This window comes from Herpailurus yagouaroundi, unplaced genomic scaffold, assembly GCF_014898765.1.
Source record: "Herpailurus yagouaroundi ecotype Mexico unplaced genomic scaffold, PumYag 208, whole genome shotgun sequence".
Classification (NCBI taxonomy): Eukaryota; Metazoa; Chordata; class Mammalia; order Carnivora; family Felidae; genus Herpailurus; species Herpailurus yagouaroundi.
In genome coordinates this window covers 1,676,858-1,702,357 of record NW_024412439.1, presented here as the reverse complement: position 1 = coordinate 1,702,357, position 25,500 = coordinate 1,676,858, and the positions used below count along the sequence as shown (strand labels likewise).

Sequence of the window (25,500 nt, the reverse complement as noted above, 5' to 3'; positions counted from 1 at the left end):
GCCTGCAGCCAGAGACGAGGGGAACAGCTGCGCCCGGCAGCCTTTCCCGGCCGGGCGGGGACGGGAAGCCCCGCCCACCGCTCCGTTGCAGCCAATAGCGCCTGGGCCTTTGGGGTGGGGCCGAAACTCTGATTGGGCACTTCTGGGGGCGGGGCCGGGCAGGGAGCTGAGGGCACCGACTGGTGTGCGAGTCGCGGCGCGCCAAGTTCTGGGTTCCGGACTCTCACGCAGGTGTCACGTGGCGGGCACACTGTCGGGCGCGGGTCGGCGGGTCTCCGAGTGGCAGAGGCGGTAGCTGCGTGGGGCCTCGGGGTCGCCCGGCCGGTGTGCGGGACACCGCTCCGGTAGGTGGGCGGCTTTGGGTGCCAGGACCTTGGTGTGCCCAACGCTCTCGGGGCGCTTTGTTGTGTGCGCCTTTCCGCCCCGCTTCTCCCGGCGGCTCTGAGAAGCCGGAAAAGGTGAGGAGCGCTTTACTAGTGCCTGGCATGAGGGGTGGGACGGCGGCGAGCCCGGATGCCCGGTCTCTGGTCACTGGTGGGCTCGGCCTTTGACACAGATGCGACGGCTTATTGCTGTTAGAGGAGTCGCTTCCTGCTGAGCAGTTTTCTTGTAGAGCATTTTAAATTTAAGCGCAGCCCTTCACCTCGCTACAATATGCTCTCAACAGCGCTGCAAGTGGAGTGCTATCACGTGGCCCATTTTACAGATGAGGAAGGTGAGACTCGAAGAGAAGAGCCCACTTAGGCGCGACCTTGCAGATAGCAAAATGGCAGAGCCCGGAATCAAACGGAAGCTCTCAAAGGCTGTGCGTTCAACCATTGCATATATGGCCTGCTCTGCTTTTGGAGTGTGAACAGATCCCCGCGGGGGAGAGGCTGCGCCTGTTGTCTGCAGTCTGTCACCCCCTGTTCTAGGAGACAAACGTTGCACTGTAGGATTCTTGGCCTGGTGCCCTGTGCTTCATGGTCCTGGAAGTTAAGTGACCCTTGGTCCGCTGAGACCAGCACAAACATGTGTCTTTAGGCAGTTGCTAGACTGGAAACACCAGTTCAGGTTCTTATGGAATCACATTTTAAATTTCTTACTTGAGGGAACACACACTGGAGGTGGGCAGCTTGTGCTTTCATTTAGTGTGCAGTGTTCTGGGAACAGGTTTTGGAACTAGAGGTAAACCCGAGTTCAGATTCTGGCTCTTATCTCTGTAGGACTTTAGACCACTTAGCTCTCTTAGCCTCGGTTTCCTTCTCTATAGAGTAGGAAACACAGAATCTGTGTGTGGGACATCCAGATGGCATTCAACAGAGTAGTTCCCTCAGGAGACTTCTGGCTGGTTCCACTTGCAGAGGCCCAGGGAAGATTTGTAGGCGTGGGGAGGCTGAGGACCTTGGCAAGTAAATTCGCTTACCAGGTCTGTTTCCGTGAGGTTGAGGTGAGGCTCGTGCTACACGTGCAGAGTGCTCTTTCCCCAACAGAAATCTCCAGCACTTGATGATAGTAACGGCTGCAGTGGGCTGTGTTCTCTAGGGGTGCTCAGCCCAGGTTCCTGAGTGGTGACAAAGATGGCCCTGAGGACCCCAGGTTTCTTTAATAACCATAGTGGTTGGTAGGTTTCAGTACTTACTCTGTGCCTGGCCTGTTCTACGTGCTCTACGTAGGTCTTGTAGCTCATTTAACTCTCCCTCCCAGTTCAGAACTGTCTTCCCTCCTGTGTTTTCTATGAGGGGACTGAGAAACACAGGTGTCAGTAACTGGGGTTGCTCATTAGGAAGAGGAGAGCAGAATTTGAACCCGGCAGGCTGCCTTCAGCACAGTTTCCTCGGGTGTGGGTGGGGAGTGGGAGAATTAGAGGGGTCTGGCTTGTGAGATGTCTGCCACCTGCTCTTACATGCCCTTGATCTCCCCCAGATGGGTTTCTGTAGTTGTTACTTTCAGATTTCACAGATGGATTGAGGAAATGGCTTAAGACCAGATTTCTAGGACCCAGTTCGAAACTTGTACTGTCAAGGTGAAGAATCTGTTCTCCCGTCCCTGCTCTCACCCGTGGTCCTCAAGTCTCATCTCTTGGGCCCCTGCTTTGTTCCCCCAGCTTCAGCCACAAGGGCCTGATTTCTGGCCCTTCACAAGTCAAATTTCTTACCATTTTAGGGCTTTTGCACTAAAGGCGATAAGGGGAGGAACACTTTCAGAGGGTAAGGTGTTTGATCTCATAAGCTTGGCTCCTTTGCACTTGAGATCTCAGCTCAGGCGCCTTCCACAGTCTAAGTCCTCATAGCAGTCATCACCAGCTGAGATTATCTTGTGTATTTCTTGTTTCCACGTTTATTAGTCTGCTCCTCATAAGAGCAGGGCCCCTGTCTCATTGACCCACGTATTCTTCCTTCCTAGCTCAGTGCCTGGGACACAGGAGTTGCTCTATAAATATTTGTTGCAGGAATGAATGAACTAATTGCAGGCTAATAACAGGAGTAGGGTAGATGTCTTCAGTATCAAAAGCTTGTTTTGAACTAAACATAGAATTAACCGGATGATCCAGCAATTCCACTTTGGGTCTAGACTCGAAAGGATTGAAAGCGGGGACTTGGTATTTGTTCATGTTCACGGCACATAACAGCATCACTTATGGTAGCCAAAAGGTGGAAGCAACCCAAGTGTCACTGATGGATGAATGGATAAACTATATACTGTGTGGCATCTATATACAGTGGAATATTATCCAGACTTGGAAGGAAATTCCAACACGTGCCGCAGCATGGGTGAACTTTGAAGACCTTGCACCACGTGAAAAAAGCCAGACAGAAAAGGGCAAGTGTGTGGTTTCGTTTACCGAGGTAATTGAAATAGTCAAATTCATAGAAATGGAATAATTGTGACCACCATCTTGGAGAGGTGTTCAGTGGGTACCCAGAATTGCAGTTTGGGATGATGAAAAAGTTCTGGAGATGGATGGTGGACGTGGTTGCACAACAAAGTCCGTGTATTTAATGCCGCTGAATTGCACTTAAAAGTGGTTAAAATGGGGGCGTTTTGGTGGCTCAGTCGGTTGAGTGTGACTGTTGATTTTGGCGTCAGTCATGATCTCACCCCGAGTTGGGCTCCGTGCTAAAGGTGGAGCCTGCTTGGGATTCTCTCTCCCTCTCTCTGTCTGCCTCTCCCCTGCTTGCTTGCTCTCTCTTGCAAGCTCTCTCTCTCTAAAAAAAAAACATTAAAATAAATTTTTTTTAGAGGGGCCCTTGGGTGGCTCAGTAGGTCAAGCATCTGAGTTCCACTCGGGTCATGATCTCGCAGCCCACAGGTTCAAGCCCCATGTTGCACCCTGTGCTGACACCTCAGAGCCTGGAGCCTGCTTCAGATTCTGTGTCTCCCTCTCTCTCTGACCCTCCCCGACTCGCAGTTTCTCTCTCTCAAAAATAAATAAACATTAAAAAATATATTTTTAGAGAGAAAGCATGGGGGCGGGGTGGGGAGAAGGTGGGGCAGAGAGAGAGAGAGAGAGGGAGACACAGAATCCTGCTCCGGGCTCTGAGCTGTCAGCACGGAGCCCAACGGGGGGCTCAAATTCACAAGCACTGAGATCATGACCTGAGCCCAAGTCGGCAGCTTAACCGACTGAGTCACTCAGGCACCCCAATAAACATTAAACACCCCATTAAAAAATGGTTAAAATGGCATAGAAAGACAAATACCATTTTGGTTTCATTTATTTGTGGATTTTAAGAAACAAAACAACTGAACAAAGAAAAAAGAGAAATTAATAGACTCTTCAATATAGAACAAACTGATGGTTGCCAGAGGGGAGGTGGCTGGGGGGGGGGGGTTGGGTGAAATAGAAAAAAAAAATTTTAAATAAAAATTATTTTAGGGGCGCCTGGGGGGCTCAGTCGGTTAAGCGGCCAACTTCAGCTCAGGTCATGATCTCGCGGTCCGTGAGTTTGAGCCTTGCGTCAGGCTCTGTGCTGACAGCTCAGAGCCTGGAGCCTGTTTCAGATTCTGTGCCTCCCTCTCTCTGACCCTCCCCCATTCATGCTCTGTCTCTCTCTGTCTCAAAAATAAATAAACGTTAAAAAAAATTTTTAAATAAAAATTATTTTAATTAAAAAATGGTTAAAATGGTAAATCTTATGTATATTTTATCAGTTAAAAAATGAGGAAAAAGTTCAAGGTATATTATTTTCCAAACCTCAAGAAAATATGCTCTTTTCTAAAATACGTGTCTTTTCGAAATATAATATTAGCTTAAAAAGGATGACCTTCCCTCTGCCTCTTAAAAGAGGGATCTCTTTCTTGTTTCATCAACTATCTGGTCCTCCCCGGTCAAGTTGACACATAAATTAGCTATTTACATTCAAGATCTTTGTCTTCCTTACTGTAATTCAGATTGCCCCAGGATATAGTAGGTCTAATTGACTTCAAAGATACCACAGATGAGATCTATAGTAGGTGTAATTGATTTAATTGAAACAAAACAAAGAATCTTGATCTCTGTGTTTGAATAAAGCATTCAAACTTCTTCATGGTTAAAAGAAAAAGGCTTAGCTTGGACTCAAGAGTATGGGTTTAAGAAGGGTGTGGATTAAGTACCCCATGTGGGGGATGGCTTGATCCTGAGTGGTATAGGATACAGGTGGGTGGGCAGTGACAGCTGGAGGGTGGGGCCACACATGCAGCCCCACCGCCCCCCAAAGCTACAGAAGTAACTGACTTGGAATTAGCATCTTCCAGTAAGGAAAAGATTTGAAGTGAGGGCACGGGACTGCAGGTGGTCTGCTGAAGGGAAGCCAGTGAGAGCAGAGATGCGGGTGGGGACTTTTTGTTCTTTGTCCTGAGCACAATGGACCTGAACTCCTTTCCCACAATGATTGTAGATCTGACCTGCCTTGGAGGAGGGGGGCCCCAAATGGACTTTAGTTATTTGGCGGTTGAGCAATAGTTTCTCTGTGTTGCTTGCCTGCCACCTTCGATTCCTTTTTAACCTCGAGTAGTCAATATGTAAAAGAAGCTTTTCTCTTCCAGATTCTAGGACCAGAGGGCCTATTTTGACTCTTGTGCTGTTTTTGGTGGGTTTACCACCTGCCAAGGGCATGTGTGTTGACCCGATGCAGAGGGTCTTGGGTTGCTGGCCGTGCTTGAGTGGGGGGATCAGCACGGAGAAGCCTTCCCTGGACACGGTGCCCTAAGCCATCCCTTCACGTGGCTTATTTCTAATCCCCTGGTGCTTGGGTTAAAATAATGACTGATTTGAAAGCCCAGTTAGGAATTTCCTGGTTAACAATTACTGGTAGTTTCTTCTTGCTGGCTCTACCGGAGGTTAGGGACGATCCTTGTGATTTGGGACTACTGTTTTATTTAGCGGGAATGCTTGTCTAGCAAATGAGAGCATGTGTGAGCTTGCATAGGAAAACTACACTCTTCTGCTACATGCCCCCTCCCCTCTCCCCCTGCTACCACCCTCCTGACACCAGATGCATGGGTTTTCCACACATCAGCAATTCTGTGACACCAGCGGGGGGGGGGGGGGGGGGTCCTACAGTTCAATTCAGTTCTGATGCTAATTGGAGTTAGTGCAGACCGCACAGGTTAAGGGCTCAGTCCCAGAAGACTGCCCCCCAGTCACAGATGTAGAAGGTCTCCAGGTTACCCACAACTTCTGTATGACTTGGCTACACATTGGAGGTTCCTGTGAATCACCCTCCTTGGATTCAGTCATTTGCTAAGCTCACAGAACTCGGAAACATTTGCTTACCTTTACCAGTTCATTCTATAATAAAAAATACCATAAAGGCAGGAAACAGATAAACAGCCAGATGAAGAGATACTTAGGGTAAGGTCTAGGAAGGTCCCAAGTGCAAGAACTTCTGTCCCCCTAGAGTTGGGGGTGCACCATCCTCCGGGTACGTGGATGTGTTCACCAGCATGGAAGCTCCTTGGGCCCCATACTTTTAGAATTTTCACCGAGGCTTCCTCACCTCTGCCTGATCAATTACTAGCTCACTTTCTAGCAACTCTCCCCTCTCTGGAGAATGGGGAGTGGGATGGAAAATTTCAAGCTTCTGCTCATGGCTTGGTCTTTCTGGTGACCCGTCAGGAGCCCACCCAGAGTCACCTAAGTAGGACAAAGGCACTCATCCACCGCCCCCCCCCCCCATCACAAGGGTTTTAGGAGCAGAGATTAATTATCTATTTCTTATTATTTCACAGTACTCTCAGGAAACGGGCTCTCTCCTCCTGACTGGCTTTCCCCGTCTAGACGTCCTCTAGATTTATCTCCACCAATAGGTCCCTGACCCAGCGGGCAGCCTTGTCTTCCGTGCCATTTTCCTTGTTCTATCCAGCTGCACCCGTCTTGTCCGCTGCTGGGCTTCCCCACAAGGGGAGCCCCACGGAGGCAGGCCCAGTACCAACGCTGTGGTTGCCACAGGGAAGGTCCTCGAGAAATACTTGGCAAATGAATGAACTGAAATCAAAACTTACCAAATGAATGGCAAAGTGCTGAAAAGCCACCAGCTATTGATTAAGGGAGGTTAGTTCCTGTGAATATTTACACTTCAATACTGGAGGATATCCTACTGCTCACAAATTCTCGTTCTTTGCAGAAACATAGGTTAAGAAACTTGCATTTTCCAGTCATTCATATATATATATATATATATATATTTTTAAGTTTATTTTTTTTAAACTTTTTTTTAATGTTTATTTTTGAGAGAGACTGAGTGTGAGTGGGGGAGGGAGGGAGGGAGAGAGAGGGAGACACAGAATCCAAAGCAGGTCCCAGGCTCTGAGCTGTCAGCACCAAGCCGACGAGGGGCTTGAACCTAGGAACTGCGAGATCATGGCCTGAGTTGAGGTCAGACACTTAACCGACCGAGCCACCCAGGCGCCCCTATTTATTTATCTTTCAGAGAGAGAGAGTATAAGTGAGGGAAGGGTAGAGAGAGAAGGAGAGAGAATCCCAAGCAGGCTCCGCACTGTCAGCACAGAACCCATTGCGGGACTCGAAATCACAAACCGTGAGATCATGACCTTAGCTGAAAGCAAAAGTCAGACGCTTAACTGACTGAGCCACCCAGGTGCCCCCTGGTCATCTATATTTTCATGGGATGCCATTTTTCTGCTGATTTTTCAGACGTGCAAATATGACCTGTAGTTTTTACAGGAGGGTTTATATTTAAGCAAGCATGTGCCTCAACTCCTAGCTCTGTAGGAACTCTGTGGGGTACTTAGAATGTATGTTTGGGGGTTTTGAGTCCGTCCTTCATGGCCAACCTGCTGTGTAGCCCTGGGCTGAAATCCTTTTCTAAGCCTCATTTTCATTACTTGAAAAATGGGAAGAAAAACCCCAAAGTCAGCAATTCATTTGTTCAGGCATTTGGCAAATCTTCCTTCTTGTATGGCTGTGCTGAGTTCTGGGTGGGGAATTAAAAAAAAAAAAAAAAAAAAGGTTAACCCTTCTTGCCTTCAAGGCACCTACTTTAGGTGGGGAGATACCCTGTAACCAGGAAAAGTTTAGTTTTGAAGAGGGTCCTGGGCTCTCTCTAGGCTGGATCAGGCCTCATCCGGGAGGGCGGGGAGTTCTCTCTGCTCATGGGCTAAGAAGCTGATGTCCACAGTTCAGAAAGGAACCGCACAGTTGTTTTGCAATAGGATGTCGTCTTCATGTTTGCCAAGCAGTTCTGAGGGAAAGGCCATAGAGATGTCAGGACGTTGGCAACTCGGGAGAACCCACAGGTTGCCGTGAGCTTTGACTGAGTTTAATGCCGGCAGCGTTTCCATTTTTAGGCAACCTTGAACCGGTGCAATGACAACTCAAGTCAACGGGGCTCACAAGGATGCTGACCTGTGGTCCTCGCATGAGAAGATGCTGGCACAGCCCCTGAAAGACTGCGACACCGAGGTGAGATGTCTTCGCTGATGCTCTGAAAGCGGAGGTGGGCGCCGGGCTGGCTCAGCAGGAAGAGCATGCGACTCTTGATCTCGGGGTCATGAGTTCAAGCCCCGTGTTGAGGGTAGAGATTACTTAAATAAATAAACCTTTAAACTTGTTTAAACAAATAAGCAGAGGCTCTTGTTTAATTCTCCAGCTCTACCCCTAAAGAAACCTTATTCGGGGACAGCTTTGCCGTTAGTAGAAGAATGCCAGATTTAGAGGCAGTGGCTGAGAAAGTGGCTAAGAGTCCTCCCCTGTGGGTAAATTTGGAGATTTCTGAGTTTCTGCAGAGTGCAGAGCACTGTGCTGGCTGGGAGGGGTCATTGAGATTTGGCCCTTTCCTTCCAGGCCAGAGGAGTATATGTAGACACTGAGAAGCATCTTTTGTGTGTGTGTTTTTTTAACAGCTTTATACTCGAGATCATTCACTTCCCATACAAGTCACCCAGTGAAAGCACACACGTCAGTAATTTTTAGTACGTTCACAGCCAATTTTAGACCACTTTTATCCCCCCAAAGAGAAACCTCGACCCCATGAGCAGTCACCCCCGTGCCCCCTCCCCGCAAACTCCCCAACCCTCAGCCACCAGTGGTCTCCTTTCTGTCCATGTGGATTTACCAAAGCAACTTTTATTTTAAGGAAGGAGAGCAAGGAATATAGTTCAGGGAGGGAGAAACTTGGTGAAACATAGGGATAAAAATAATGAGATAGTGTAAAATTAAAAATCGGTGGGGTACTTATTTATTGATTTTTAAGGTGGGAGACTTATTTTTTTTAAGTTTTATTTATGTATTTTGAGAGAGAGAGAGCACACGCGCACAACTGGGGGAGGGACAGAGAGATAGAAGGAGAGAGAGAGAATCTCAAGTGGGCTTCACACTCTTGGTGCAGAGCCCGAGGCGGGGCTTGAACTCATGAACCACGAGATCAAGACCTGAGCCAGAGTCAGCCACTTAACCAACTGAGCCCCCCAGGTGCCCCGGAATACTTATTTTATTTATTTATTTATTTATTTATTTATTTTTAAAAATTTTTTTTTTCAACGTTTATTTATTTTTGAGACAGAGACAGAGCATGAACAGGGGAGGGGCAGAGAGAGAGGGAGACACAGAATTGGAAACAGGCTCCAGGCTCTGAGCCATCAGCCCAGAGCCCGACGCGGGGCTCGAACTCACGGACCGTGAGATCGTGACCTGGCTGAAGTCAGACGCTTAACCGACTGCGCCACCCAGGCGCCCCGGGATACTTATTTTAAAGATCATTTTCTCTCAATTTTGTTTCCCTTGATCCATTGTCTTCTAGTAATTCCTTCCTGAACGCTACAATCTGAGGAAGATCTCTCTATTCTTTAAGTTCTATGGGAGTCTCCTCAGTCGAGTTGTTAGGGTTTATGGTCCACTTTTGGGGGTAAAATGCGAATCTTTAACAGTGCGTCTTCGCGTTAATAGGCTATTGCTTTGATCAGAGCAAAATGCTAACCTGAAATGTCCAGACTTTCACTGTCTCTTCTGATCTCCTCAGGTTTACGACATCATCAAGAAGGAGAGTAACCGGCAGAGGGTTGGGCTGGAGCTGATCGCCTCAGAGAATTTCGCCAGCCGGGCAGTTCTGGAGGCTCTGGGCTCTTGCTTAAATAACAAGTACTCTGAAGGGTACCCAGGGCAGAGGTATGTGAATGTCACCGAAGGCCTGCTTCTGACACAGTGACGTGGGCTCCTGAGTCTGAACAGAGTCCAAACAATGTGGACATGTCAGAAAACAGCAAAGCACTCAACTGTGGGGATTTCTATTCCGTGTTGGTCCTGTCGTAACTCGTTTGTGATTCCCAGCATGTTCTAGTGCTGATATTCTTAGAACAGCTAGCTATACTCAGGGTCCTTTACCAGTCCCTGTGGGGGCTTTCTAGAATAACAGGTCAGTCCATAAGGAGTCTGGAGCTGCTGGGCCACTGTCGAGCCTCTAGAAAAAAAGGTCAGTGCCCTGAGTGGCACTGTGGAAGGTTGCTGCTCTGTGAGTAATTAAATCTGTACCAGGAGTGACCTGGAAGTGACAACTCAACCTGTTGTCGCTGCATGGAATGTTGGGTTTACCCGCGCTGTGATCTGAGAACCACAGGAAGTTATATTCATTTTTGTTTTTTTTAAAGTTTATTTATTTTGTGTGAGAGAGCTCACCACATGAGCAAGGGAGAGACGGGGAGAGAGAGAGGGAGACAGACAGTTCCAAGCAGGCTCTGTGCTAACAGCACAGAGCCCAACATGGGGCTCGAAACCACAAACCGTGAGATCATGACCTGAGCCGAAACCAAGAGTCAGGTGCTGAACTGACTGAGCCACCCAGGTGCCCCTCAATAACCCTTTTTTGACCACACTTGAGTTTATGCCATCGAGGTGACTCAGGGTGGGGCCGCTAGATGCGGAAAGACCAAACAGGAGATTAGACAAAACAACATGAAGAACGCCGCTTAGATCCCAGGCCCAGATCAGGCTTCTGAATCCCCTGCCCCGAGAGCTGAATTTCCATGCAGAGCTGCGGACAGCATCTGGGAACAGCTCTGACGTTAACCAGAGTACTTGCTGGGTTTCATCAACCCTGAGCACTCACTTTTTCACATTTTCACATCTCTGAAACTAGGATGAAACTGATTGATGGCAAGCCATCGTTTAATTGAAAATTCTCGGCGGTTAGTAAGATAGCAGTTGCCTCGTAACTGAGGGTGAAATGCAGTGCTGTGTTCTAGGCATTGGGCTGAGCATGGCCACGTTCGTGTTTGTGCGTCCTGCAGCCTGACTGCAAAGTCCGCACTCTGACCCCCCCTCCAGATCAGGAGATGGACTTGGGTAGGTGAAAGAGGCTGCACCAAGGCCCGTGGTAAAGGGCACAATGAGGTTTGCACGCTCCAGATCTGGGTCTGCGTGTGGCTCATCTGTCTGAGGCAAGGCAGGAGGGGCGCCGGAGCCTCACCATGACCTTGAACGCCATCCTCATGGCTGCTCCCCTGGAAGATGGTTAATTGCCAAGTCCCTTTGCAGCCCTGACATTCCTGAAGGTCCTCAATGCTTCCCCAGGCATGGCCTGCTGTCCCTCAAGCTTGGGGAGACCGCACCCTTCTTTGGTGATAAAGCAGAGAATGTGGGGCTGGAAGGGACCTTCCAGATTATTCAGCAAAGCCCCTTTCTGTTTCAAGACTTGTTCATCACAGCATCATTCACAATAGCCAAGAGGGGGGAGCATCCCAAGTGTCGGTGGATGGATGAATGGATAAGCAAAATGTGGCATATCCATATAATAAAATGTCCTCTTCAGCCTTAAAGAAGAAGAAAATCCTGTCACATGTGACAACAAAGATGAACCAGGAGAACATTGTGCTAAATGAAAGTCTTAAAAATACAGATACATGCAGGGCACCTGGGTGGCTCAGTCGGTTAAGCGTCTGACTTCAACTCAGGTCATGATCTCACAGTCCGTGGGTTCGAGCCCCGTGTCGGGCTCTGTGCTGACAGCTCAGAGCCTGGAGCCTGTTTCAGATTCTGTGTCTCCCTCTTTCTCTGACCCTCCCGTGATCATGGTCTCTCTCTCTCTCTCTGTCTCAAAAATAAATAAACGTTAAAAAAAAGAACAACAGATACATGGGCCACCTGGGTGGCTCAGTCAGTGGAGTATCTAACTCTTGATTTGAGCTCAGGTCGTGATCTCAGGGTCGTGGGATCCAGCCCTGCGTCGGGCTCTGCACTGAGTGTGAAGCCTGCTTGAGATTATCTCTCTCTCTGCCCCTCTGCCCTCCCCCCCCCCACTTGCTTGCATGCTCTCCCTCTCTGTCTAAAAAATAAAAATATAGATACTACATGCTGCCACTGTGAGGTATCCAGAGTTGTCAAGATCACAGAGAAAAGGGAATGATGGTTACTAGCAGCTGCGGGGGAGGGGGGAGGGGTGTTGCTGCTCGTCGGGTATAGAGTTTCAGTTTTGCAAGATGAGAAAGTTCTAGAGATCTGTTACACAGAACGGCAATATACCTAGCCGTGTGACGTACCTAACACCAGTAAACTGTGTGCTTAAAAATGGTTCAGATTTAAATTCTGTTATATGTCCTTTACTCTGATGAAATTAGTATACATATTAAAAATTTTTAAGGTTTCTGTGACTGTCAGGTAGAGGTGTTACAAATGGTCTACTGAGTTATTATGAATATACAGATAAAAAAATATGTGGTAAATTTTCATATGTAATTATGAAACAAGTATAATTTTATTAGAACTGCAAAAACAAAAAATATTCCACCCCCCCCCCCGCCCCTAGGAAGCCCCTTCCACATTTCTGTCACTAGGACGCTGACTCCTCTTGGAACCTTCTATAAGGGAAAGCATACAGTTGTAACTGGCTTATTTCACTTAGCATAAGGGTAATGTCCTCAAGATTCATCCACCTAGCCTGCGTCAGAATTTCCTTCTAGAGGCACCTGGATTGAGTATCCGACTTCGGCTCAGGTCATGGTCTCGCAGTTCGTGAGTTCGAGCCCCGCCTTGGGCTCTCTGCTGTCAGTGCAGACTCCACTCTGGGTCCTCTGTCTCCCTCTCTCTGCCCCTCCCCACTCTAAAAAATAAATAAACATCAAAAAAACCCAAGGAATTTCCTTCTAGATGAGGTGATGCTTGCTCAGTCACACAGCCAGCTTGGCACGGAGAGGAGATGAGTGGTATGGGGGCTCGGGGTATGTGCTCTTACTGCTTCTCTGCTTTTATTCTTCTGTCGCAGCCTGAAGCGTCTTTGGCCTCTGTACTGTGCACAGAGGTTGGGGGCCTAACTCTGCTTTCTCCCGCAGGTATTATGGCGGGACCGAGTTCATCGATGAGCTGGAGATCCTCTGTCAGAAGCGGGCGCTACAGGTCTATGATCTGGACCCCCAATGCTGGGGGGTCAATGTCCAGCCCTACTCAGGTAATTGCCTGGGCAGACCCCTGCCTGCCAGTCTCCCAGGGCCGCCTTTCACCCAAAGGAGTCTTAACAAGGACTCTGCCCACAAACGAAGTAAAAAACAGGATAAGCCCCTCCTGGGTCGGCGCATCTCTCTCTCTCTCCCTCAACCTTGGTGTCCACCTGACTCACCCTTCCTCAACACCTGTCCCTTATTCTCAGGGGGTTTGCTGCAGGGGACCCTCCGTGGCATTGTGGGGGGTGCACAGTGGTGGCCAGGCCTGTTCTGTCCACTCCTGGTTGATGGCCTGCCTGGTGGCCAAGCTCTGGGGCCCTGCTTGGGGCCTCGTGGGCAGAAGTCACAATACCGCGTCTGGTCTCATGTTCCAGGCTCCCCGGCAAACTTCGCCGTGTATACTGCGCTGGTGGAACCCCACGGGCGCATCATGGGCCTCGACCTGCCCGACGGGGGCCACCTGACCCACGGGTTCATGACAGACAAGAAGAAAATCTCTGCTACGTCCATCTTTTTTGAATCCATGCCCTATAAGGTAAGAGGGGGGTCTCTCTCCATTAGCTCTGCTGTCCTTTGGCTCAGAAAGCCTCCAGTGTTTGGCTGCACCTGTAGGAACAGGTAGTCTGCTCGTCAGGCGCTAAAGGAAGTCCCCACCTCTTGCTGTCACCCCCCTCCCCGCCCCCACAGCCCCAGCGACTCCTCAGGCATCCAGGGGGCAGCTGAAGCACAGGGACACGGGTCAGGGAGACGGCTGAAGAGAAGGCCCAGCTGCAGCCAGGGCCCCTGGGGACAGCCCTGCTCGGAACCCCCGGGGCAGCACCCCCCCGCGCCCCAGCCCAGGACGGTGGCTATCCTGGAACAGGGGGCCCGTGCACCCTGCTGCCCCTCACACACCTGTCAGCTAGCCACAGCCTGCACGAGCCACGTGCCCCGCATGGGACTGGCGCGTATTCGAGGGGGCCCTTGTCATTATAAATGGTTTGGTCGAACGGTGCATGGCACGCTCGTGGGCTCACGGTCGGTGATGGGGAGGAGAGCAGTAACCAGCACGCGTGCCTGTGGGGTGGTCTGTGCACGTGGTGACTCTTCCTCCTGTCCCAGAGCCAATTCCTCGAGGCGTCCCCTGCCCAGCGGGCCGCTCCAGGCGGGTTCACGTGTCCCACGGCGAGCGAAGGTCATGGTGCCTCGTTATGCTCGGCTGAGTGTCAGACGCATGGAAGTCAAGCCAGTGTTTCATCTTGGCGTTTCGCGGTCTCTGTTGCTTGCCCTTGACTGTTCGCCGTGTGTTAGCCTTTGGCTCAGTCCTAGTCGTCGCACGGGTGCTTTTGGGGTGCAGGTGACGGTCCGCTTGTTTTCATGGAAAGCTGAGGTGTTTTGCACCAGGGGTGTCCTCATTGGCCAACAGTGGACAACCCCTCGAAGGTGGATTTTGAAACGTGACAGGAGGAAGACAGTGCTCCGCCTTTGCGCATGGAACTCAAAAGCCAGTTTCTACAGTTTCTCTCCCTACGGAAAGAGCGGTGGCGGAGTGGAACCCCGGGCTGGTGTTCTGGTCTCATGTGCGGCCTTAGGCAGCCTGACTCTTTAGCGTAATGTCCTCCATTACCCAAGAGGCTCTTCTGGGTGTTAGCGGGCTCAGCACCCCCGTCTCTGCGTCTTTGACACACACCGTGCAGGCTGTAGCCCCCTCTGTGGGTGGAGGGTAGAGAGGCTCCCCTGGTGGTGGGCCTGCAGGGGTGTAGAGAGGAGGGGCCTAGGGGCCTGGCCAGCTGTGGGCACCGGCCCTGTGCAGGGAGGAGGACACAGAGCTGGCTGGGCTCCAGCAGCAGCTGCCATGCCCCTCCCCTGCCCACTAGGCTGCCTCTCTGCCCAGCCTTTCCCAGCCCTGCCCTCGCCATGGGGCTCTCTCCCTCACCCTGGGGCTCTCTCCCACCCTCTGGCAGCCGCCTCACATGGGCCCAGGCATTTCATCTCTCCAGGGGGAAACAGCACCTTGAACCTTCTGTCACCTCCTCTCTCCTCTGTGACCATTCCCCTCTCCAAACGTCCTAAGCTTCCTTCCTGTCCCTTTGCACCTCTCTGGCCCCTCAGAAGTTTCTTACAAATGCCTGTGAATTCTTCCTGGAGCTGTTTTTTTGTCGAATGTTTAGAGTTTTGTTGTTTTTTTTTAAGTTTATTTATTTATTTTGAAAAGAAGAGGGTGCAGACGTGGGAGGGGCAGAGAGAAAGGGAGAGAGAGAATCCCAAGCAGGCTCCTCATTGTCAGCACAGAGTCCGATGCATGGCGCGAAGCCACGAACTGTGAGATCATGACCCGAGCTGAAGAGTTGTAATGATTAGGGTTTTTAAAAAATGGAAAACCTGGAGCACCTGGGTGGCTCAGTCGTTAAATGTCCAACTTTGGCTCAGGTCATGGTCTCGCGGTTTGTGAGTTTGAGCCCCTCTCTGTGTCTCCTCTCTCTCTCTCCCCCTCCCCCACTTACGCTCTGTGTCTCTCTCAAAAAATGAATAAACATTAAAAAAATTAAAAAGAGAAAAATGTTCTAGGGTGCCTGGGTGGCTCAGTCAGTTAAGCATCTGGTCCCACATCAAGCTGTGTTCTGATAGTTTGGGATTCTCTCTCTCTCTGTCTCAAAAATAAACACTTAAAAAAAGAGAAAAACCTTGTTAAAAAATCCTGCAAGTTCAAAGAGGAAAACGTGGAAGAGAGAATAGCAACACACTTTGGGGGGGGGGGGGAATTTCTTTTTAAAATTTTTTTTAGGATTTTGTCCTTTTTTTTTTTTTTTTTTTTTTACTGTGGGTTGGCTGTTGATTTTCATCAAGGTAACAGTTTCTTTGCCAAGTTCAGGTAACAGATAGAACCGGTTCATTCCATTTGAAACAAAACCTTCAGCCCGCCTGTCCAGAGGATGTCTCAGCTGCACACAACTTGCTGTAATCCTGTTGGAATTGGAAGCGCTTTTTTCCTTTGGAAAGGGCGGCCGCCATCCCCGAGACTCTCCCCCCACGGGGTAGGGGTGCAGAACCCAAGGCTTCTCTTACCACCTCCTCCCCAGAGAGCTCCCATGCCCCCTCCCCTAAAATCTTTCCTTTTGACTTGTACTTTCCCCTTGGCACAAATGATGTAACACAACTTCAAGACACTGAATTTACTAAGAACTGTGTCGCCAAGCAGGGCGCCTGGGTGGCTCAGTCGGTTGAGCAACCGACTTCGATTCGGGTCTCGATCTCGCCATCCCGTCCGTGAGTTCAAGCTCCACATCGGGCTCCCTGCTGTCGGCACAGAGCCTGTTTTGGATCCTCTGTCCCCCTCTCTCCGCCCCTCCCCGACTTGCTCTCAAAAATAAATATAAAAAAAAAGTTTTATGTTTCACATCCAGATGGATCCATGGTTTATCTCAAATCGATTTCTGTGGGGGACCGTGGGGTGGGGGTCAGATAACACTCTTTTTTCCGGCTGACCTAGCGCCACTTACCGGAAGACCATTCTTTCCCTGCAGTGTTGCTGTTGTCATGGATCGGATTGACCCCCTGTCACAGGGCTTCTGTTTCCGGCCTTCTTCTGTTCTGTCAAACTGTCCTTCCACAAGCTCGTGCTGCCTTAATCACTGTAATTTTTTGCGTTTTAAAATTTCTTTCAGTAACGTTTTGCATGGAAGTCTGGAATACCTTTTGGTAGATATTTTATGGGTTTTGAAACTAATGTGATATTATTTAAAAAAAATTTTTTTTTTACATTTACTTAATTTTGAGAGACAGAGCATGAACAGAGGAGGGGCAGAGAGAAGGAGACACAGAATCCAAAGCAGGCTCCAGGCTCCGAGCTGTCAGCACAGAGCCCGATGCAGGGCTCCAACCCACGAACCGCGAGATCATGACCTGAGCTGAAGTCGGACGCTCAACTGACTGAGCCACCCAGGCGCCCCACTAATATTATTTTTTTAAATGTTTGTTTTGGTGGGGGGCCAGGATGGGCAAAGAGAGAGGGAGCGAGAGGATCCCAAGCAGAATTCACGCTGTCAGTGCAGAGCCTGATTCGGGACTCCATCTCAGGAACTCTGAGGTCATGACCTGAGCTGAAATCAAGAGTCCAGGGGCTTAACTGACTGAGCCACCCAGGCGCCCTTAATATAATATTATTCTTATTAAATTTTCCTTTCCGATGTTTTGCTGCTTATATGGACGAATAGAACTGGTTTTTGGTTTTTGACCCCACATCCAGTGACCTTGCTAAATTCAATTACTAATTCTAATAGCTTGCCGCTAGAGGCTTGGATCTCCCAGGTAGGCGGTCATCGTGTCTGTGAGTAATGTCAGCTTTGTGCGTCTCCTAATCCTGGTGTCCTTATTTCTTCCTCTTGCCTCTGTGTACCTGGGACTAGAAGAGGTGTTAACAGCATCTCGTCTCATTCCCGAAGGTAACAGTGTCTTAGCACCTGCCCTGTGCGGTGCATGTTTGTGGCTCCTGTTTCACTCTGCAGTGGCGTTTTGGTTCCTTCTCTTTCCCGGAAGAACCCCGAGGCGGGGGCTCACTTTCCTCTCGGGACCCCTCAGGGCATCCTGCCTCCATAGGCGATACCTGGTTGTCCACGCCACGTGCACAGGCCAAATACACCGGTACCCCACCTTGCCCTCAAGTCACGCTCTGGGATGTCTTTCCTGTGTCCATGGTGGAGTGGAGCGAACAGCTTTGGGCAGGTGGAGGAAGTCCTCTTACCCTTGATAGTTGGCATGAGTCCCGGTGGGAGGACAGGCCCGGTGTGGTGGATGCAGCCCGAGCCTGCTGTCTCCGTGACATTCCACAGGTGAACCCAGACACTGGCTACATCAACTATGACCAACTGGAGGAAAATGCCTGCCTCTTCCACCCGAAGCTGATTATTGCAGGTGATGAGCTGGGGGGGTAAAGGCACCGTATTCGTAGCAGCCCCCTTGCCTATTACAAAACGAAGATGTGATGTTCCCCAGCTCGCTATCTCTTTCTTGAATAGCCGGGCTTCTTGGATCTAAGTATATTCTGTTCTTTCAGGACAAAGATCTGTTTTGCCACCTTTAGTACTAGGTGGCAAAAGATCTGAGGCTGTTGTCAGAGAAGCATCCAGAAATGTTAACGCCTGGAGCACTTGGCTAGCTCAGTTAGAGTACGTGGCTCATGATCTCAGGGTCGTGAGTTCGAGCCCCTTGTTGGGTTGTAGAGATTACTTAAATGAATAAAAACTTTAGAAATGTGAATCCCTGACTAACTGATGGAGGAAATAATAATAGTTAGGGGCCATCCCAACCACCGTGAAGAGGCACATGACCTGAAGAGGCAGGTCAGAGTGGTTGCCTTCGGCACATAAGGATGTTTTTTGTTTTTATTTTTTTGTTAATGTTTATTTATTTTTGAGACAAACAGAGTGTGAGCAGGGGAGGGGCAGACAGAGAGGGAGACACAGAATACGAAAGAGGCTCCAGGCTCTGAGCTGTCAGCACCGAGACGGACGCGGGGCTCGAACCCACGGACCGTGAGATCGTGACCTGGGCCGGAGTCGGATTCTTAACCGACTTGGCCACCCAGGCACCCCCACAAGGATGTTTTTTGAGGGTGTTTTTCATTTCCGTTCTCAGGGTTTTGGAGGGAGAAATCTCTAAGCTTTCGAATATGCCCATGGCGAGGCCCACATGCAGGCTTGCGCTCCAGGATATCTGGCCGTGGGTATCTGACTCGACTTTGTCACCTTTGCCATCTCAGGGACCAGCTGCTACTCCCGAAACCTGGATTACGCTCGACTGAGGAGGATTGCAGACGACAACGGGGCCTATCTCATGGCCGACATGGCGCACATCAGCGGGCTGGTGGCTGCCGGCGTGGTGCCTTCCCCCTTTGAGCACTGCCACGTGGTGTCCACCACCACCCACAAAACCCTGCGAGGCTGCCGCGCCGGCATGATCTTCTACAGGAGAGGTGCGCTCCGGGGCGTGGGGTACTGGCGGGCTGCTGGCGTTGGCCTTTCTCCTCTGGGGTGCACGCTCGGTTCGGGAAGCTAGGAAAACCCAGGGTCCCTTGAAGGGTCCCTTAAAGAGCTAGTTAGGGGGCACCTGGGTGGCTCAGTCGGTCAAGCGTCTGACTCTTGGTTCCAGCTTGGGTCACGATCCCACAGTTCATGAGATCGAGCCCCACGTTGGGCTCTGCGCTAACCGCATAGAGCCTGCTTGGGATTCTCTCTCTCCCCCTTTCTCTTCCTGTCCGTCCCCACCTCTCTCTCTCAAAATAAATCAACTTAAACAAACAAAAAAAACTACTTAAGGAGGAGGCGATCAGTCTGCAGAAAAGATCTGGAAAGAAGCCCTAAGCACGGCTCTTGCTTCGTTCCTTGGGCATCTGGGTCCTGGAAAAGGAGGAAAGGTATTGTGCCATGGGTCGACTAGTCTTACCCACAAGGGGCAGGCGCCGTAGCAAAAACAAGATGTGCGAGGCTGGCCAGGGGCTACCAGAAGGCCTCGTGGTGCAGCGTTATTCTGGTGACCTCGCTGTGGTCCAGGACGCCTATCCCAGAGAAGGACTCACAGTAATCAAAGCACAAGACACTGATGTATAAACCATAGTTACCACTTTAGTCCTTTTAGTGAGGAATTTCTGTTGACTGCCTCCAACCCACATGTAAGCACTCCTTTTATTTGGCGATCCCCGCGCTTGGGAAAACCAGATCTGTGATCAGATCATCTGGCCCATGATGAGACCGGATCCTCACGCACCTGCAGAGAAACCAGCCCCTGGGTGACTGGGTCTCTCTCCCCTGCGGCCTCCTTGCCTAGCCCCCTGGCCAGGACTGGACACACCCATATGCCCGCTAGCGTTCTCAGGTCCTGCTGTCTCAGGACCTTCTTCGGTCTCAGGTACCCACGGTTCAAGGCAGGTGGCCAATCCCACCTGCCTAGAAACTGTTCCTTTCTTCCCACTGAGCACTGACATGATTTGCTGCACCTTGAACAACTCCTGAATCTGCCACGGACGCCCTCTGTGATCCCGGGCTGCTTGTGCAGCCTCTCTGTGCCTCGTTTCCTCACCTCCAGAGAGGGGATCCTAATAGTAGCACCCGTCCCTTCAGACTACCTTTGGGAGGAGCACATGAATTAACCTTAATGTAAAGTGCCTCGCACGGTTCCTGGCTCACAAGCAGCTCTGTAGAGACAGTAGTTCCTACAACTGATGATTAACTTTGTTTCAGAAAGGAATCCTATTCCTCATTAGAGCCATTTTCATATAATATATATCATTATATAAACGAGTCTTCTGTCCTTCAACAGAGTCGTCTCGGAAGACTGCTCTCTTGGACACTTGAGGAAATACGCCCAAGGCACATTCTTCATTACGATCGCAGTGTAGGGAAATTTCCTTTTTTTTTTTTTTTTTTAATTGTATATTTTTTTTAATGTTTATTTTTGAGAGACTGAGAAACAGAGCATGAGCCGGGGAGGGGCAGGGAAAGAGGGAGACACAGACTCAGAAGCAGGCTCCAGGCTCTGAGCTGTCAGCACAGAGACGGACGCGGGGCTAGAACTCACGAGCTGTGAGATCATGACCTGAGCTAAGTCAGACACTTAACCGACTGAGTCACCCAGATGCCAGAGGAATGATGGGCGTTCTATCCTTAACAGTTCTTTTTTTTTTTTCTTTTTTTTTTAAGTAAGTAAGCTCCACGCCCAACATGGGGCTTGAACTCAGGACCCTTAGATCAAGAGCCGTATGCTGTACTGGCTGAGCCAGCCTGGCACCCCTTTGTGGAGGGAAATTCCTGTCCTTTGATTTCATGTACAGAGGGTGGTCTGCCCCCGCTCCGGAAGCAAGGGGCCCCTCTGCTCTGTACCATCCAGCACTAGAGGCCAGGCTTGTGCTTAGCGCACTCTGGGTTTGAGTCCGGGTAGGGAGAAGACAGAGGGGACAGCCCGTCTCACGTTCCCATTCTGTTGTTTTTCTTCAGGAGTGCGCAGTGTGGATCCCAAGACCGGCAAAGAGACGCTGTACAACCTGGAGTCGCTCATCAACTCTGCCGTGTTCCCGGGCCTGCAGGGAGGTCCCCACAACCACGCCATTGCTGGTAAAATGCCACTAAACCCCACCCGGAGCCCTTGGATGGCACCTGGGGCTGCGCCCTCATCCATGGCAGCCCCACGCAAGCTAGGGGTCCTCCTAACTTTGCTCTTCCGTGGCCCCTAGTTCCCACCTCACCTGTCCACCAAAAGTGTGTACCAGGACTTGCACATCGGGGAGAAACTAGAACATCTCTGTCCAGGAGATGCTAACGAGCAAGAAAAGGGAAACTGGCGACAGGTGTCAGGGACAAGGGGAGCGAGCGATGACCACTCCACACGTACGGCCACCCATAGGCAGAACCGTGTTGGGTGAGCTTCTGTACAGTGGGTGCGGCCCGCTTTAAGAAATAACGGGTAGGGGCTCCTGGGTGGCTCGGTCGGTTGGGCGTCCGACTTCGGGTCAGGTTATGATCTCGCGGTCCGTGAGTTCGAGCCCCGCGTCAGGCTCTCTCCTGACAGCTCAGAGCCTGGAGCCTGTTTCAGATTCTGTGTCTCCCTCTCTCTCTCTGACCCTCCCCTGTTCATGCTCTGTCTGTCTCTGTCTCAAAAATAAATAAACGTTAAAAAAAAAAAACGGGGAGGGGATTTAGCAACGAGAAGAAGGCACGGCAAAAGGAGTGGGCGATTAGCACCCAAACCGGGCAAGGGCACGTTGCCTGTCCGCTGACATCCTGACCCTTGCACTGCTGGCCTTGAGGCCGCATGGGAAACGCCTGGGTCCGATGGCACGGTCACCCAGCAGGCTGTCATCGAGCCATTCCGTTCCTGTACAGACAGCTTAGGAAATGTGTGATGATCAGAGTTTTAGGCCCCTGGGAGTAGGGAGGGGGTGGGTCTCCACTGGTGTCTTCCCTTCTCCCTTTACACCTCTCCACGTCCGTGGTCTCTTCAACTCTTGGGTGATGGGATGACCCACCCTGCAGGCGTTCCGGGCCCCTTCCTGTCATTTCCACCAACACCGATTAGAGGCTTCTGCGCCAGCGCTCAGGCACACGTCTTTTGCCTTCTCCTTCACTTTCTGTGCCCCCTTGAACAGCCCTTGGGATTGACCAAGGTGCCAGAGGAGTCTGGACGTGCAGGCAAACAGGCCTGCACCTCTCACCGGGCCTCTGATCTTTCGGATCTGCGTGATCTGGCATCAGAGCAAAAGCTTTTTGGGGCAGCTGAGTTTTCATGTTCGCAAAGGACCGTAAAACCCATCTTGCTTAAGAGCTGCTTTCCTGTGGTGATCTTACTAGCACAAGACTCCCAGGCCTGGAGAAAGGCTACCTCAAAAGCACCTCCTCAAAGAGGAGAGGCCTGTGGGTTCAGCCAGGTAATTGTAGCATTAAAAAACTACGTACCATCTGGTGGAGGTGGGGACTGTGAACCCCCTCTTTGGTGATATTGAAAAGCAAGGAGGCCTGAGTGGAAGCAAGCGGTGTTCTTGGACTCCTGGTCGGTCTCTTGGTCCCCTCCTGCCTTCCTGACCCCTTCTCTCTTCCCGCCAGGGGTCGCCGTGGCCCTGAAACAAGCCATGACTCCGGAATTCCGGGTGTACCAGCGCCAGGTGGTGGCCAACTGCAGGGCTCTGGCTGAGACCTTGATGGAGCTGGGCTACAAAGTGGTAACAGGTACCAACAGAAAGTGCTGGATGGCCCCCCCCACCGACCCCGGGACAGGGATGCCCCTGCTCCTTGGGGTGGCACTTTAAACCTCGCACCTAGGCCTGGGCGCTGCAGCCACGGCTGTGCATCATCTGTCACTGGCACGTGATGCGACGGGTCCTCAGGAGACCTTTGTGAAAGGCCTACCTGAGGCTCGACTGAGAAAGGTTTGGTACCAGTGGTCACACGGCTGGTGGAAGGCACAGTCACAGCTTGGAACACAGCAGGCTCCCAGAGCAGTCTCCCCGGCGATGCCCCACGCCATCCCATGGGGGTGTCTCCACTCACCCCTGAGGGCCCGGGTACAACAGGCGTTCCCAGTAGGAGTTCATGGGAGTATTATATCCATGTCTGCTTGAATACAAAGGCTGGTGGTGCTGAGTAAACCCCCATGAGATGGACCTTCCGGGTGAGGGCCCGCTTGGGGGGGTGCGGTCGCTTCTTTCACCGCGGGTTTCACGGCTAGGATGGCATTTTTCTGGCAGACTTCTGCTCACAAGGCCGCTGTGGATGCTGCCAGTGGGGTGGTCTAGGGAAGCGGGTCCTGGTAGGCCACTGACTCAGGTGCCTACTCCCTGCCCGCGGCCCTTTACGGGGATTTCAGGCCCTGGCCTGAGGAGTGGGCTCCCCACCAGACTATTCGTGAGCAGCAGAGCTGGGACAAACGCTGTCTCCTCAGCAGGTCTCGGGAGCACCCGTTTTCCGTTTCACTTCACTTCCTCTTCCCTTTCTTTCTCCTTCATCCTCTGCCTCTTTCAGTTAGAAAGCCCTAGAAATCTCAGTGTGGGCTGTGACCTTCAGGGTCCCTTAGGTCACTCTGTCAGACATGGATGTGCACACCAATACCGCAGGCACCCTGTTAACATGCAGGTTGTGAAGGGGCGCCTGGGTGGCTCAGTTGGTTAAGCGTCCGACTTCGGCTCAGGTCATGATCTCGCGGTTCGTGGGTTCGAGCCCTGTGTCAGGCTCTGTGCTGACCTCTCAGCCTGGAGCCTGCTTCGGATGCTGTGTGTGTCTCTCTCTCTCTCTGCTCCTCCCCTGCTCCCTCTCTGTCTCTCAAAAATGAATAAACTTAAAAAAAATTTTTTAAAGATACAGCTTGTGACTCGGCAGGTCTAGGTTGGTTGCGGGGGGGGGGGGGTGTCCTGCATTTCCATCCAGCTGGCGTGGAACCCACACTTGGCACTACAAGGAGTTAGACCAATGTCCCTGTGGCTACAGACAGCAGACGGCAGCCCCTCAGCCCAGCGAGGCCCAAAGTCTCACGTCAATCTCGGGAGAGGTCTCCACTTTCCTGAGCTCCCGGGCCTGCCCTCACCCCCAGTTCACTCTCCTCTGAGGACACGGTGTAGATGGCCGAAGCAGATCGTGGCGACCGTAAGCCCAGGAGCCAGCGTTCGTGATAATCTGCTTTGTGCCTGGTATGGGCAAAGTGCCATACGTGGCACCTTATTTAAACTTCGCGACAGCCTCGTGAATTATTGCTCTTATTTTGCAAATGGGCGTCTGAGGTCCCCAGATGCTGAGCTGCCTAAAGCCACAGCAAGCGTGGGGGCGTGGCTTAATCTCTGGACTGTGGGATCCCGCACCTTTGAAGTCATGGCTGTTGTCCAAGTGAAGGGCCCGGGATTAATGAGATTTCAAAGTGGAAAGATCCAGGTGCTTGGAAGACCCCTGGTGGCCTTGGTCCAGTTCCAGAAAGTTCTAGTGGCCTCGATATCCTCATGTGTTGGGTCAGGGCGCTGGGCAGCCTAAGCTGGGAAAGCTACCGTTGGTTCCCCTCGGGCTCAAGGACCTGCTCCCAGTCACCAGGTACCCTTTGTAAACTATCACCTCTTAGGTCCTGGGGCATCTTTTGTTTAGCATGGGACTAAAGTCTCTCAGGACACGTGGTGGGGGTGCTCACCTTCCTCATCACATCTGCTTTAGCCTCCTTGATCCCTACCCTCATTTCTTAGGAAGAGAGATTCCTTCACTTGGGAGTCAGCTTTCCACATTCCTACATGTCTAACTTGGTTTCCAGGTGGTTCTGACAACCATTTGATCCTCGTGGATCTCCGTTCCAAAGGCACGGATGGTGGCAGGGCCGAGAAGGTACTAGAAGCCTGCTCTATAGCCTGCAACAAGAACACCTGTCCAGGTAAGAATCTTTGCTGGTCTTCTCTTCTGTACCACTCCTGTCTTAGATTTCTTTTGGCCAGAGTTGTAGCCGAGGATAGTTTGGCTCTGGGGACAGACATCAAGGGATTTTCAAGGGGCACATACACCGTATGGCATGGGGCTAAATCCTGGCTCTCTTCTGGCCTGCTCCTTCTGACGCAGCTCTAACCCTGCTAGGCACAGAGGGGGAGGGACTGAGGTGGACTGCTCGGAGGGGCTACAGGCATTTGGAGAAGGGAAGCAGGGGCCTCTGGAACAGGCTGGGTTTCTCAGGGAGTTGTAAAAAGAATGTGGGTGATGCATCCCTGACTCACAAGGATGCTAGCCTCCCTTTTGGGAGGTCATGCCACTGAAGGCAACCTCCTTGCTGTTTCATCACAGTGGCCACAATGTGCGGCCGTCTCCTGTGCCTTTGTGCCCACCTCTGGCATTTAAATCAGCAGCGCTCTGCTTCCGAGATACAGTGGGCACTCACAGGCCAGTTTTTTGGCCAGCTGTCTTCTTAAATGCACAGGGGTCAGTGGGGAGTTGGGTGCAGCCAAAGGACAGAGCCCGTTTGTCTTGAAGGTGACAAAAGTGCACTGCGGCCCAGCGGACTGCGTCTGGGGACTCCGGCACTGACATCCCGCGGATTTTTGGAAAAAGAGTTCCAAAAAGTGGCCCAGTTTATTCACAGAGGTAAGGAGAAAGGGTTGGAGGTTTGCCACTTTAGACTGTGTGTGTGTGTGTGTGTGTGTGTGTGTGTGTGTGTGTGTGTGTGTGT

General features: G+C 51.2%; 1 protein-coding gene across 1 annotated transcript in view; it reads left to right on the top strand.

Moving 5' to 3' along the window:
* The first annotated feature begins 177 nt into the window (after positions 1 to 177).
* SHMT1 (serine hydroxymethyltransferase 1) overlaps positions 178 to 25,500 on the top strand; it is a 26,523-nt gene continuing 1,200 nt past the window's right edge. Inside the window, exons 1-11 of the mRNA XM_040453043.1 lie at positions 178 to 458; positions 7,774 to 7,888; positions 9,444 to 9,589; positions 12,745 to 12,860; positions 13,227 to 13,387; positions 17,661 to 17,742; positions 18,590 to 18,802; positions 20,820 to 20,936; positions 22,422 to 22,544; positions 24,601 to 24,717; positions 25,305 to 25,415. Coding sequence (XP_040308977.1) covers positions 7,793 to 7,888; positions 9,444 to 9,589; positions 12,745 to 12,860; positions 13,227 to 13,387; positions 17,661 to 17,742; positions 18,590 to 18,802; positions 20,820 to 20,936; positions 22,422 to 22,544; positions 24,601 to 24,717; positions 25,305 to 25,415 — 1,282 coding nt within the window. The 5' untranslated portion in view covers positions 178 to 458; positions 7,774 to 7,792. The remainder of the gene's footprint in view (positions 459 to 7,773; positions 7,889 to 9,443; positions 9,590 to 12,744; positions 12,861 to 13,226; positions 13,388 to 17,660; positions 17,743 to 18,589; positions 18,803 to 20,819; positions 20,937 to 22,421; positions 22,545 to 24,600; positions 24,718 to 25,304; positions 25,416 to 25,500) is intronic.